Source organism: Nyctibius grandis, chromosome 1, assembly GCF_013368605.1.
Source record: "Nyctibius grandis isolate bNycGra1 chromosome 1, bNycGra1.pri, whole genome shotgun sequence".
NCBI lineage: Eukaryota > Metazoa > Chordata > Aves > Nyctibiiformes > Nyctibiidae > Nyctibius > Nyctibius grandis.
Window position 1 is genome coordinate 133,455,055 of NC_090658.1, and position 13,953 is coordinate 133,469,007.

Here is a 13,953-nt window from a genome sequence, read left to right on the forward strand (position 1 = left end):
AAAACAAACCACGTTTACTGCACAGCTCAACACAGGCTCAATGTGAGCGATTCAGGGCTCCCGGCCCCCCGCCAGCCCGGCCCCCCACCCAGGACATGGCTGGGGACAGGGACGGGGGCAGGAGCAAGCACAGCCCCACGCCGGCGGGGGCCCACGGGCGCTGCCCCGGCGTCAGACCCACAGCTCAACCCGGGGACACGCACCGGCCCCACCGCCCTCCCCGCGCCAGCTCGGACCCAACGGCGCAGGAGGATCCTCGTGGAGCACGAGGACGAGCGTCCTGAGCACCGCAGGGGACAGCCAGGAGCTGCTGTCCCCCCGCCGAGGGGGCACGCAGCCCCCCGGCCAGCACAGCCCCAGCCCCTGCCCGGGGCGAGCGCGCGTGGCGGCAGCACGAGGGGTCCCCCCCGTCACTCCGCCGGCAGCGGGGGGCCCTCGGCGGGGCCGGGGCTGCCGGGCTGGTCCCCGTAGCGGGCGCAGAAGCGGGCTCGGCGCTCGGGGAGAAGCCGGTGGCCCGCGGCGGCGGCCAGCCCGGCCAGGCAGTGCGCCCGCACGATGCCCGCCTGCCCGCCCGACACCAGCCAGCCGTGCGAGTCCAGGTTGGGGCTGAAGCGCACCTGCGGGGGGAGACGGGGCTCAGCGGGGCGGGGGGGCCGGGACCCCGCCGCCCCCCCCCGGCACGCGCAGCCCCCTTGCCTTGTGCAGGGCCTCCAGCTGCAGGCGGTCGAGGCTCAGCTCTGCCCTCGCCTCCTGCGCGTGCATCCTGCGCACGGGCTCCCGGCTCGGCAGGTTCCTGAAGCTGCGCTGCGGAGGGTGGCACGGCCGTGGGCAGCGGGCCCCGAGCGGGGGCACCGGCACCGTGGCACGGCCAGGGGACACGGGTCGCCCCCGGGGTCACCCACCCAACGGCCACGGCAAAGGGCAGCGGGAGCCAGACCCCAGCGAGGGCCCGGGCACAGGGCAGCCCCCGCCCCACCGCCCCGGTGCCCCCCCAACAGCGCTGACCCACGCTCGCTCCCCGCCTCCCCAGGACCCTTGGGCACAGGCACACCGGGGAGGGGGGGCCCAGGCTGGCTGTGACCCCCCCCCCCGGCTCCTTCCCAGGGCTGCTGCCACAGCCAGGACACCCAGATCACCGCCCACTGCCGTGCCCCCGCTGCCCTGCCACCAGGGCTCCCTGCCCAGGGACCCCAGCCCATCCCCGTGCTCTCAGGGCAGCCAGCCTGGGCTCCGCTGGTGGCGAGGGGCTGCCGCGACGTCTGGGCAGCATCTCCTCACCCTGCCCCAACCCCACGGACCCCGCTCGTGGCCAGGACCCCCAGCCCTGCCCCTGCCCCCTACCAGGTCCATGTCCCGGAATCGGAGGTAGCTCTTGGTCACCATCTCGCCGTGGAGCCGCGTCTTGGGCAGCGCCTGCTCGTCATCCCCCGGCCCCGCGGGGCTGCGGGGCAGCAGGTCGGCTTTGTACACCGGCTGCGGGCGAGACGGGGCTCAGGGCACGGCACACGCGTGACACACACACGCACACACGTGTGTGGAGCAGCAGAGGCCCCGGGGCCGGCGCGGGGGCACAGCCCCCACCCTGCCCGGCCCCACGCGACGCTGCTTACAAATCTGCGGTCCGAGGCCCGCTTGACGTTGAGGGGGTTGACGGCCAGGTCGGGCAGCACCGCAGCCACCAGCTCGCCCGTGATGTCCCCCGCGGCCACCGCGTTCAGCCAGTCCGAGCCAGAGATGCTCTGCGGGAACGGAGGGCTCTGGGTGCGGGGTCCCAGCGTCCCCCCACCGGGCAGCAACAGCATAAACACCAACCCCTGGGCACCCCCTGGCACCCCCGGGCAGGGCCACCGCCACACCCAGTTGCCACGGTCCCTTGTCCGAGGGGCAGAGGGTGACCCCGAGGGCCGGGCCCCTGCAGGGCCGGGCAGCGTCACCCCACCGCGCTGCAGGGCCCGGCTGGCACCAGGTGCCCACCCCCAGGGCAGAACCCCCCCAGCCCTGCACCAGCCCCTTACCCACACGGTCCCCTTGCGAGGGGCCACAAAATAAGCCTTGAAGCCCAAGTACCCGGCGTCGATGTAGTGGATCCCGCAGAGACCGTAACTGCAACACAACGGGAGCGGGTGAGGACGGAGCCCCGCGCCGCCCCCCCGACTGCGAGAGCCGGGCAGAGCCCCCCTCCCCAGGGACCCCGGGTGGGTTTGGGGGGGGTGTCCTCGCTCTGGCAGCACGTCACAGCGTCACGAGGCGGCTTCCGAGGGGCTGAGAACACACCGAGACCCCAGAACCCTTCTGCCAACTCATGCCAGCCTGGGGCCACGCAAGAGCCCCACTGCCCAGCTCGGGGCCCTCGGCCTTCCCCGTGCCCCACCGTGGCATCCCCTCGGCCGCGCCAACCCCGCTGGCCCCAGACACAGAGCGGGCACCGCGCTGGCCCCGGCACTCACGAGGCGTAGCAGTTGTCCTGGGCCACCGTGACCCCGTTGTAGGGCAGCAGCCAGGCCACCTCCGTGCTGAGGAACCGCTTGATGCTGTTGATGGGCTCGTAGAGGCGCCGCAGGTCCCAGAACTTGATCTTGCGGTCGCTGCCTGCCGTGACCAGGAAGTTGCTGAGGACCAGGAGAAAGGTGGCACTGAGACCCCAGCGCAGGGCCGGGCCCCGTCCCGCAGCACAGCGCTGCGCCCACAGCAGGGGCTCAGCACCCCCCACCCTGGAAAGCCCAACCCAACCCCCTCCGTGCCTCGGAGGGTGAAGGGCCACCAGCACCGAGCCCTCTGGAGCCCCACCACTGCCCAGAGCGGCTGTGGCTGCCCCCTCCCTGGCAGTGTTCAAGGCCAGGTTGGATGGGGCTGGGAGCAACCTGGTCTGGTGGAAGGTGTCCCTGCCCGTGGCAGGGGGGTGGCACTGGATGGGCTTTAAGGTCCCTCCCAACCCAAACTGGTCTGTGGTTCTGTGATCTGCAGGAGCTCGTGGCCCCCCCCGCCCTCACCTGTCGGCCTTGCACCACTCGATGCTCCGCACCGCGTGGTCATGGGCTAGGAAGCACCGGAACGGGTAGAGCTTGAGGGAGCCGTCGGGCTGGTGCACGCACTGCAGCAGGGACTTGGTGAGCAGGTTCCAGATGGCCACGGAGCCTGGGGGGACGAGACCCGTGCCCGTGAGGAGCTGCCCCACGACCATGCCAGTGCCACAGAGGATGCCCAGCGCTGCAGAGGATGCACCGCACTGCGGGGCTGGGGGACAGGCAGGGGCACAGGCAGGGGCTGCCAGAGCTGCCAGGCACAGCGGCCCAGGCAGGGACCAGGGCTCCAAGCGGGACGGGGTGACTCAGGCACAGCGGGTCCCGGCAGCACAGCCCAGAGCTGGACACAAACCCACACCCAGGCAAGCCAGACACACGTGAATTAAGCCAGAGCCACATCCTGGAGCCAACGGGCACGTCAGGGGGCCGACGGCCAGCCCACGACAAGCCTTCCCCTTGTCCCAGGAGGCTCCTGCACGGTGCCTGCCCCTTGCTGCGGCTCACCCCGCCGCTGCCCCCGTGCCCCATTGCCAGGGGTGCTGAGCTGCTCCGCCGCGGGACGCAGCCCCTCTCGTGCGGGAGGGGACTCACCGTCGTAGAAGCCGGCCGCGAGGTGGTGGTGGGGCTTGGACGGCATCCAGGAGAGACTGAAGCACTGGCCGCACTCGGACACGTTCCCCGCCTGGATGGAGCCCACCTGGAGCGTGGCGACACACAGCACCTGGGGGCAGGGGACAGACCTCAGCCGCAGCCCCGGGCTGGTGCCACCCGCGTCCCAAGAGCCGGGACACCCCCTCCCCAGCTCGCCCACCCGCACAGCCAGGGGCTCGCCGGGTGCCAGCCCCGGGGGGGCCGTGGCGGCGGAGGACACTGACCTTGCAGATAACGTGCTTGTGGGAGGACCCGTCTGGAAGAGAGCAGAGCAGGGTCAGGACAGGCGCCAGCTCTCCTGGCCCCCGTCGCCCACCTCTGGGGCCAGAAGGGCCCCCCTGTCCCCCGCGCGGGGCTGCTCCCGGGCACAGCGAGCAGCAGACAGCACGTAGGCGCCCGGCGGCGCGCAGGGACGGAGCAGCCGTGCGTCCCCTCCACTGCAGCCAGGGCAGCCAGGCAGAAACACCCGGCGCCGCAGCGTGGGGCCCCCGGGGCAGCCAGCACGGCCACACCGCCCCCCTGGCCCCCATCCCGCGGCTGCAAACCAGCCCCCCCAGCCCGGGGAGGGTCCGCGCCTGCCGCAGGCTCCCACGGGGGCTGCAGCACAACACGCTGGCGGGGCCACAGCCGGGCTCAGGTGCAGCCACAGCCCAGTGCCCACGAGCCACGCACGGGCCATCAATCCCACCCAGCAGACGAGCCCATCACAGGCACCACTAGCCCGAAGCAGCTCAGAACCCCAGATCTGAGTCCTGTACCTGGGGAAGAGTAACCCCACACACCAGGACAGGCTGGGGGTGACCTGCTGGAAAGCAGCTCTGCAGAGAAGGACCTGTGAGTTCTGGGGGACAACAAGTTCCCCATGAGCCAGCAACGTGCCCTTGGGGCCAGGAAGGCCAGTGGTGTCCTGGGGTGTGTGAGGAAGAGTGTGGGCAGCAGGTCAAGGGAGGTTCTCCTGCCCCTCTACACGGCCCTGGTGAGACCACACCTGGAGTAACTGGGTGCAGTTCTGGGCCCCCCAGTTCAAGACAGACCAGGAGCTACTGGAGAGAGTCCAGCAGAGGGTACGGAGATGGGCAGAGGGCTGGAGCATCTCTGCTGCGAGGAGAGGCTGAGGGAGCTGGGGCTGTTCAGCTGGAGAAGAGCAGACTGAGGGGGATCTTATCAATGCTCACAGATACCTCAGGGGGGTGTCAAGGGGATGGGGCCAGACTCTGCTCAGTGGTGCCCAGCGACAGGACAAGGGGCAACGGGCACAAGCTGAGACACGGGAAGTTCCATGTGAACATGAGGAGGAACTTCTTTGGTGTGAGGGTGCCAGAGCCCTGGCACAGGCTGCCCAGGGAGGGGGGAGTCTCCTTCTCTGGAGATGTTCAGACCTGCCTGGACGTGACCCTGTGCAACGTGCTCTGGGTGACCCTGCTTGGGCAGGGGTTGGGCTGGGTGATCTCCAGAGGGCCCTGCCGACCCCAACCAGGCTGGGGTTCTGTGATCTCTGGCCCGACAAACAGCCCAAGCTGCCCTCCCCGCCACAGCCAGCCCAGGGCCAGCAGCATGCCGGTCCCAGGGGCTCGCTGGCCCGGGCACGGTCCCCAGCGTCCGGCGAGCGGTGCCAGCCCCCCGGCCGTGCCCCCGCGCAGCCCCCTCCCTCCCTCCCGCCCGGGCAGAGGGGTCCCAGCCCCGGGGCTGGCGCGGTGGGACGAGGGCTGGGAGGCCCCTGCCCGGCGGCGCGGCTCTTCCTACCTTTTACCTGGGTTCTGGCGGCGCGCCGCAGGGCCCCGGGGTGCGGCAGCGAGTACAGCACCACGCGGCCGTCCGAGAAGGCCACGGCCAGCAGGCCCAGCCGGCTCATCTGCGGGGGCTGCGGAGGACGCGCGGCTCAGCCCCGGGGCACCGGCCCCGGCCCGGGGGGCTTCGGAGCCCCAGGGAACCCAGCGGTGGTCCCCAGGGCCGGGGCGTCCCCCCCAGCAGCACACCCACCTTCCTGGCGGTGCCGGGCGGCTCCCAGGCGCCGCTGGGGCAGAACTTCATGTCCCAGACGCAGCCGTGGTCGGCGGCGATGGCGTAGGACAGCCGGGCCTTGGTGGCCGAGCTGCGGGCAGGGGCGAGCCATGGAGAACACGGCAGCTGGTGCCCAGCAGCTCCCGGCCCGCACCAGCAGCTCCCAGCCCGCACCAGCAGCTCCCAGCCCGCACCAGCAGCTCCCAGCCCGCACCAGCAGTGAAGCTGGCTGCCAGCACAGCCCCCGTGGGGCTCAGGCCGTGGCTCTGGGAGAGGACGAGCCTCACCACCCGCCCGACCGTGCAGGGCCCCGGGGTACGGGCCCTGTCCCACCCCCCGAGCCCGTCAGCACCCAGCCCCTTCCCCAGGCCACTCACCCCGGCTCCTGCTGCAGCGTGCCCAGGCCCCAGAGCTGCAGCAGCGCGGGGCCCGCGTGCAGCCCGGCCGCGCCGTGCGTCTGCTCCGCGCTCCCGTGGCAGTACAGGGCCACGTACTGCGCGGCCGCCGAGCCCTCGGGGCACGGGCACCACTCCATGGCCCACACGGGGCCGCCCACGAAGAAGGACACGTCCAGGCGCTCCTCGTGGGGCTGCAGGGAGCCGAACCTGCGGCGGGGAGGGGGTGAGGGCACGGGGCGGGGGGACCCCAGGGCACAGGGTGGGAGCACGTGGGGCTGGGGGGCGGCGGGACCCCAGGGCATGGGGTGGGGGGCAGCGGGACCCCAGGGCACGGGAGTGGTGGGACCCCAGGGCACAGGGTGGGGGGCGGGGGGACCCTAGGGCACGGGGCTGGGAGCATGTGGGGCCAGGGGGTGGTGGGACCGCAGGGCATGGGGTGGGAGCATGCAGGGCTGGAGGGTGATGGGACCCCAGGGCACAGGGTGGGAGCACGCGGGGCCGGGGGGTGGTGGGACTCCGGGGCACGGGGTGGGGGGACACCAGGGCACAGGGTGGGAGCGTGTGGGACCCCAGGGCACGGGGTGGGAGCACGCGGGGCCGGGGGGTGGGGGGACCCCAGGGCACGGGGGCAGTGGGACCCCAGGGCATGGGGCTGGGGGTGGTGGGACCCCAGGGCATGGGGGCAGTGGGACCTCAGGGCACGGGGTGAAAGCACATGGGGCTGGGGGGTGGTGGGACCCCAGGGCACAGGGCGGGGGGGGCGGTGGGACCCCAGGGCACAGGGCGGGGGGGGCGGTGGGACCCCAGGGCACGGGGTGGGAGCGCGGGGGGGCGGTGGGACCCCAGGGCACGGGGTGGGAGCGCGGGGGGGCGGTGGGACCCCAGGACACGGGGCTGAGGGGTGGTGGGACCCCAAGGCACAGGGTGGCCCAGCCGCTCAGTCCACCACGGCTCCCACTGCCCCGGGGCACCCACCCGTCCCTCGGCCCTGCCAGGGGTCCCAGCCCCGTCCCAGCCCCATCACCCGCTGCCCGTCACGGACCTGTTCAGCCTGTACAGGACGCCGTCGGCCTCGATGCCCTCCCGCTGGATGGAGAAGAACGGGGACTTCTCCTCCGCCGGCAGGTACGGGGCAGCCTCGCTGGGGAGGCGGGGGGGTGAGAGGGGGTGTCCCCACCCCGGCCCCCCGCCCAGTCACCCCAGCACAGCACCCAGCCAGCCCCACACCCCTGCTGCCGCCCACCCCGGGGGTACCAAGACCCCACGGCCAAACCCACGAGACCCCCAAAGCCCGTGACAGGACAGCCCTGTCCCTCCTGCTGGGGCACCAGAGGGGTGTGGGGGCACAGCGCCCGCCGTGCCCTCGCCCCCCAGCCCCCCGCCCCCCCAGCGGTACCTCTCAGAGAGGCACGTCCACTCGTGCGCCAGAGGGATCCACTCGGGGAACTCCCACTGCGAGTGCTTCTGGTCGCGCCTGCAGCGGGGCACGGGCCTGTGACACCCCCTCCCCTGCCCCGGCGCAGGCAGCCCCCGACACTGCCCCCAGCCCCCCGACACTGCCCCCAGACCCCAGACACCGCCCCCAGACCCCAGACACCGCCCCCGGCACCCAGACACTGCCCCCGGCACCCAGACACTGCCCCCAGACCCCCCGACACTGCCCCCAGACCCCCCGACACTGCCCCCCGACCCCCCTCCCCTGCCCCAGCACAGGCAGCCCCCCGACACTGCCCCCAGACACCGCCCCCAGACCCCAGACACCGCCCCCGGCACCCCGACACTGCCCCCAGCCCCCCCCGACATCGCCCCTGGCACAGGCAGTCCCCGCCCAGGGCTCTCCCCGTGCCCGCCCGCCCCCACCCCGCTCCCCACGGGCAATGTGGCCCCGTCCCCGGCCGCCAGCCGAACGCCGACGTCCCTGACGTCCCACGCTGCCTTCCCCTCACGCCTGTGACAGCGGTGGCACCCGGGGCACCCGCAGCCCCCCCCGAAGCCCCCACCCCCCCGAGCCCCCACTCACAGGCTGCAGGTGAGGCTGGAGCACTTCTCCACGGGGGCCATGATGGAGTTGTGGAAGCCGTTGGGAGCGAGGCCTCGGCACTGGGGCTTGGATCTCTGGGCACCGGAGCGGGCTCAGGGCAGGACCCGGCCCGGGGCCCACCCAAACCCTCCCACGAGCCCCCGGGGGCACCTGCCAGTCCCGGCGCAGCCCCTGCACAGAGCCCTCCCCCAGCCCAGCAGGCACCAAGACCCCGTCACACCGGGCTGAAGACACACAGTCCCACTCTGGGGACGCCCACGAACCGCAGCACAGCCTCCAGGACCCTGCCCCTACCTCCCGCCAGCTCCAGCAGGGGCCCGGGACCCCGCACCCTCTCCCAGGAGCACCTGTCACCCTGTCCCCAGCCACCCTCGCTCGGACCTGCCTCTGACCCAAAGAGCTCCCGCCCAGGTCCGGGGCTGAGGGGCACCATGCCACCCCCAAGCCCTGCCCCAAACACACACGAGGGCTCAGACACGTGTTTTTCATGCCAGGCCAAAGGTAAGAAGTGGCCAAGGCACAGACCTTGCCCTTGACCCTGCCCTTACCCCTGCGGATGGCACCTTCCCACCATGCCCCCGGAGCCCCTCCAGCTCCGTCTCCGACGCCTCGCTGACCGCCGCGTCGCTCTCCTGCTCCTCCTCCGCCTGCAGCAACGCCTGCTTCGAGGGCACGAAGTCAGCGTCCTGCGCGGGGTCGTCACTGTCTGTTTCCTCCTCCCTCCTCCGCTGGCTCCGACGCTTCTTCTGGACGCGCTCGAGCTCCGGCTGCGGCTCCCGGGCACCCTCGGCGGGAGCTGGAGGCTGGTACACGGACGACAGCTCGTCTGCCAGCTCCTGCAGGTACATCAAAGCCCTGGGACACCAAAGGCATCGCCCGGAGATGAGCGGAGGGACGGCACAGGGACCAGCCAGCCCCGCGCCAGGGCCAGGGGGACGCACCCGCCAGCTCGTGGCCCGGGCAAGCGATTCACCCCGGCCCTGCCCAGCCGGGCTGCGGCAGAGCCCCTCCGGAGGCACCACCAGCATTCCCACCCTCCCAGGGCACGGCGGCCCTGCCAGCGAGGGGACCCGGGGCACGGCGGTCCCCCCAGCTGGCACAGGCACCGCCTGAGCTGCCCTCGGAGGCCCCAGGGCACACGGGCTCCCCCCAGGACCCCCTTTGCGCGGCGCGTGGCTCGCAGCTTGTTCTGCTTCTCCTCGGCGTTGTCAGGAGCCAAGGAAACCCCTTCCCCACGCAGACAGCCCCCAAGCCCCCCACAGCCCCTGCCGCCCCCCACCCCCGGGACCAACCGGGACCCAAACACGTTCCGCCAAACCGGGAACAGATCGTTCCGTGGGGAACCGGCCTGTCCCACCACCGACGGACAAAGCCCTTCAGGAGAGACACCGAGACCCCCGGGTGACGCCGAGGTCTTGAGGAACCGCTCTGAGAGGGGTGTCTGCCCGTCCCCCCAACCCCCCCGGGGCACCCACCCCCCCCAGCTTACACTCTGGCCGCCCGCCTCTTGGGGCGCCCGCCGCGGGGGGGCTCCGTGCCCTCCGCCGCCTCGCCGCTCCCCAGCACCTTCTGCACGCAGACGGGCTCCGGGCTCGGGCACTCCAGGTCCCGGGACAGCTTCAGCAGCAGCACCTCGCGCTTGGATTTCTGCCCGCGCGTCCCGCGTGCCCTGGGGGGCGGCCCGGACCCGTTCTCCGCGGTCCTCGAGGGCTCGCCGCGCCCCACGCCCTCCGCGGGGACGTGCCCGTTGGGGTCCCCGGCGCTGCTTTTGCGTTTCTGGTTTCGGACAGGTTTTTTCTGGGGCTTGGAAGCTTCTGCTCCCTCCTCAGAGCGGCCCAAGGCATCCAGATCTCCGAGCGGCGACAGTTCCCCTGCCCCAAAATAACAGAGTTGGCAGGAAAACACAACAGGGACCTTCTGCCGCCCCTCGGCGCAGCCGGGCGCTGGCCCCAGCCCGGTCGGAGCCTGGCGGCACGGAGCCGGGGCCGGGGGGGGGACACGGGGACACGGTTGGGACACCTGCGCCCCCGTAGGGACTTAAAGACGCTGCCGGGAGCCATGAGCCCGGCTCAGCACAACCGGCAGCTCGGAGCAGTGACAGGAGCGCACGCAGCAGCTCCAGCCCCGCACACGCCGGCCCCGGTCCCTCCCTCCGCCCGCTCCGTGCAGCACCGGGGCACGGTGCTCGCCCCGGGGCAGCCTGCGGCCCCCGGCACCGCATCGTGCCCCGGGGGGAGCACCGGGCCCAGCGCCGCCCCGGTTCCCTCCCGCAGCGGCGGGCGCGGCCCCGAGCACCGACCGTCCCCGGTACGTTACGGAGCGCCCGGGGCTCGCCCTCCCGCCCCCGGCTGCGCCCGGTGGGTACCGATCCCCGCCCCGCACGGCCCCGCTCACGGGCGGTGCCGGACGCCATCCCGGCGGGTCCCCGCGGTCTCCCGGAGCCGCCGCAGCCTCCCCCGACGGGTCGCGCCGCCCGGCAGCACGGAAGCGGATCCGGAAAGCGGAAGGCGGCGGCGGCGCGGGGGGGTGGTGTCACGCCGGGTACGTCATTACCGAAACGCCCCGCGTGACAGGGCCGCGCTGGAGGCGCGCGCAGCTCCGCGTCCCACGGGGACCCGCGGAGACACGACCACGCGTGAACAAGAGGTGTGCGGGGCAGGGCGACCCCCAACGCGAGGGGGATGCGCCCGGCGTGGGACGGACCGGGGAGGGACAACCGCGGAGCGCCGATGGCATCACCCGCGTCCCGCCGGAGTCATACGGCACCACTCACCCCGTTACCGGCGTTGCGGGTATCCCGGGATACAATGAGATCTGTCTTTGTCACGGCGATGCCAGGGGAGAGCGCGAACGCAGTCCCCCACTACCACAAATTATGCAGTCGAGTTTCCCGCATTTGGGGAAATCGCAGGGGTCAGCACACCCGGAGTGCAGGGGATGAGCCTCGCCCTGGGAAAACCACCTGCGTGACCATGGTGTCTCCCCTGCCAGGTAAGTATGCCTAGGCCTCCGCACCGCACCGCCCCACGCCGCCGCACGCACACTCAGCACACGGTGGCTCGCAGCGTGACTCTCCCGTCATCCCGCGCGGTGGTTGATTTGCATGGACACGCCTCGCTCCCGCAAGGCCACACCCCCACCCGCAAGGCCACGCCCACCCGAGGCGCCCCCCGCGGGCCTGGCGCTGCCCGGGGCTGCCGGATGCCACCCCCCGTGGGGCTCGTGACCGCCCGCACCGGGAGCGGACCGGGAGCGGCGGGGCTGGCGTCCGAGGGGGACCGGGGGCGTCGCAGGGACTCGGCTCCGCTGCCGGCTGCCCCCGCGCAGGGGAAAGCGGGAGCCACGTCCCTCCCCCAGTCCCCAGAGCTCGGGCCGGGCCCCAGCAGCCAGGCGGGGCCCTGCCGGGTGGCGCTGGTTTGTGCTGGGCTCCAGTACAGATCTATGATGGCACCCACAGGGTCTGTGGGCAGAAGCGTTCGCGGCCCAGTAACACCAGTGCGGGGCTCTGGGCGCTGACAGCGGCACGGCGGGAGCAGACGCCCCCGGAGGAGCCGGCCCACGGGCACACGGTGCCGGTGAGGAGGATCCTCGGTAGAGATTGACCTGCCCTGCGTGGTCATGAGCGTGGTAGGCGAGGAAATTTCAACCAAATAAGACAATAACAATGAATATGTATCAGGTGATTAAATATGTTAATATTTTGTGTACAAATAACTGCGGGTTTGCACCTGGCACCCGCCTCTGCGCGTTTACGTGAGAGAGGGAAACACCCCGACGGTGGGTAAGTCGGGAGGTGGAACGGAGCGGTCACAAAAATCCTCAGTTTGGGGTTTTTTTAACCAGTCAAAGTATTTGTGCAGCAGCCCGGGCCCGTTCGGGGTCTGCCAACCTTCGTTCCTCCTTTACCACGAGTCTGAAGTGTCTCACCTCCTGCTGGCCCAGCTGGGTTACCCACATGTCAAAAATCTCCGATCTTTTTGTCCCCCCCACGATCCGCAGGGTCCCTTCCCTCTGGTCACTGGGGCAACTCCTTGAAACCAATTATTTACCCAAACCCACCTCCATCTCCAAGGCCACCCGCCCCCCTCTCCGCCCTGAGCACACTCTGAATTTCTCTTAGCCTACACCTTTAAAATCAAATCAAGAGAATTTTACACCAACTAATAATAAAGGCACGTGCCGCGGCGGCTCCCCGGTGCGACGGGGGCTGGACGGGGCTCGGGTGCTCGTTAGTTCTCACGGCCTGTGCCTGCTGTCACAACTCCAGCTCTCTGCTGAACACCTCCTGCATGACGGAGAGCTGAGGAACGTCGCAGCCTTGTAGAACGCCCTCTTCCTCGTTAGCAGAGTTGTTAATTGGCTGTAGTAGCTGTGGCGGTTGATGCTTCTGCTGCTTCTTGTTGTTCTTCCTCTGCTTCTGCCGCCGCTGCGCTCCCCGGGGTTGTTTGCATCCCTTCTCTCCTCGAGCCTGGAGACCTTTTCTCTCTCGATTGCTGGGAGGCAGCTGTGGGGCTCCCACATTTCCCCCTTTTTTGTTTCAGGACGGGTCTACACGGCAGGACACACTTACCAACAGGCCCTGGTGTTACACAAGCAGGGCACACCAGCAAACAAGGCAGCAAACGCTTCCTTTCCAAGTGGCAAATTAGAATTAAGTCCTAACGGGGCTGCAGTAGAACAGAACTCTTCCAAACCACCACAACCAGACAAGTATTTGTAGCACAGTGTGAGAGCAGTTTGACTTCACATCGCTCTGCTTGTAACCCCCTTTTTTTCCATCATTAGAATTTTATGAAAGAACGGAATGAGTTACACACGAGTCCCGGGGGTAGTCAGCAACACAGCGGGGTTTAGTCCTCAAAAAAAGCAAACCCAAATAATTTTTAAGACTGAAACCTACACCATTTTCAAGGTTTTGAGTTTTTTTTGGAGTTTGCCTTTTGCACCTGATGGAGATAAGGTTGTACCAAACCCCTCTCCTGAAGGCTACAGCTCGCAAACACCTGAAAACTTTTTAAACACGTTTGCCATAACGCAGATTGTGATAGCAGGGAGAAGTTTTTACTGATAACCTCAAGTATTCACGGCCTTTTGCACCAGTGTCCAGAAAAAAGGCAAAAAAACCCAAATATCTTTTCAGTTTGCATATTGATTTCTATCTAGTGATTTTCTATCACTTTGGAGTTTATCCTTAATTTTCAGTAATGCTCACGTCCTTTTATCATCATTTTATCATCCTTTTATCATTTTATCATCATTTTATCATCATTTTTATCATAATTTCTCTTCACTCTCAGATTTGGGCAGTTCTGTCTAATATGTCCCATTTGATTACACTCAAAACATTTCACTTCTGCAGCCCTGTGCTCCTCAGAGCCCACCTTCTGACAGGCTTTGACAAATCCCGCTGTCCTTCTGGAAGAGTTTCTTAAAGGGCCTAAAATTTTTTGACAACCTGCACTTGCGTTTTCACAAGCCAGTTGTAACAACAGCGTTTCTATTGCGTTGTCATCATCGATCTGCCTGCTCGTGCAGTTTGTAAACGGTCAATAAAGGTGACGTAGGGCTCCCGAGCTCCTTGCCTGACAGCCACAAGAGAGGGCTGGCGTTTCCCTGCCTCCGGAACGCATTTCAGCCACAGTGAGTATTGTGCAGGCGTTAAAATCATCCGTAAAAGGGACTTCCAATCCTGTGGAGTCATAGTACAGGATTCCCCAATGACTGTTATTAAATTTAGAGTATAGTTACCGTGCAGACCACAGTCTCTCACCGCAGCCTGTACTTCCTTAACCATTTCATAAGTAAGGGATCGATACTCAGGGGGATGATTTGGGCGATA

The 13,953-nt window shown here is 68.8% G+C and overlaps 1 protein-coding gene and 1 non-coding gene across 5 annotated transcripts; both read right to left on the reverse strand.

Annotated features, from left to right (window-relative positions):
• Positions 1-13: 13 nt before the first annotated feature.
• On the reverse strand, positions 14-10,589 carry GTF3C2 (general transcription factor IIIC subunit 2). 4 transcript variants are annotated; one of them, XM_068395805.1, is made up of 18 exons: positions 10,509-10,589; positions 9,604-9,985; positions 8,663-8,969; positions 8,094-8,188; positions 7,470-7,547; positions 7,116-7,214; positions 6,053-6,280; positions 5,655-5,766; positions 5,418-5,535; positions 3,899-3,930; positions 3,615-3,744; positions 2,991-3,135; positions 2,448-2,609; positions 2,016-2,103; positions 1,611-1,739; positions 1,342-1,473; positions 697-799; positions 14-617 (listed from the first exon to the last, which is right to left on the reverse strand). In XM_068395805.1, exons 1-18 carry the CDS (start codon positions 10,525-10,527, stop codon positions 172-174), a joined length of 2,805 nt encoding a protein of 934 aa, XP_068251906.1. In that variant the 5' UTR covers positions 10,528-10,589; the 3' UTR covers positions 14-171. The 4 variants fall into 4 exon arrangements, with proteins under 4 accessions (XP_068251906.1, XP_068251910.1, XP_068251919.1 ...); XM_068395818.1 differs by having other exon boundaries at positions 323-617; positions 697-804; XM_068395809.1 differs by lacking the exon at positions 7,116-7,214.
• A 360-nt stretch (positions 10,590-10,949) lies between these two features.
• Positions 10,950-11,113, reverse strand: LOC137672718 (U1 spliceosomal RNA). The gene has a single exon (XR_011049621.1). It is a non-coding gene; the product is annotated as a U1 spliceosomal RNA (small nuclear RNA).
• Positions 11,114-13,953: the final 2,840 nt, after the last annotated feature.

What these genes read in the sequence shown, in the direction of transcription:
- GTF3C2 (XM_068395805.1), bottom strand. An exon ending in ACAAGCACGTTATCTGCAAG is followed by an intron (nt 3,745 to 3,898) that starts GTCAGTGTCCTC and finishes CCCTGCCCCCAG; the next exon opens with GTGCTGTGTGTCGCCACGCT. An exon ending in CGCGGCCGGCTTCTACGACG is followed by an intron (nt 3,136 to 3,614) that starts GTGAGTCCCCTC and finishes TCGTCCCCCCAG; the next exon opens with GCTCCGTGGCCATCTGGAAC.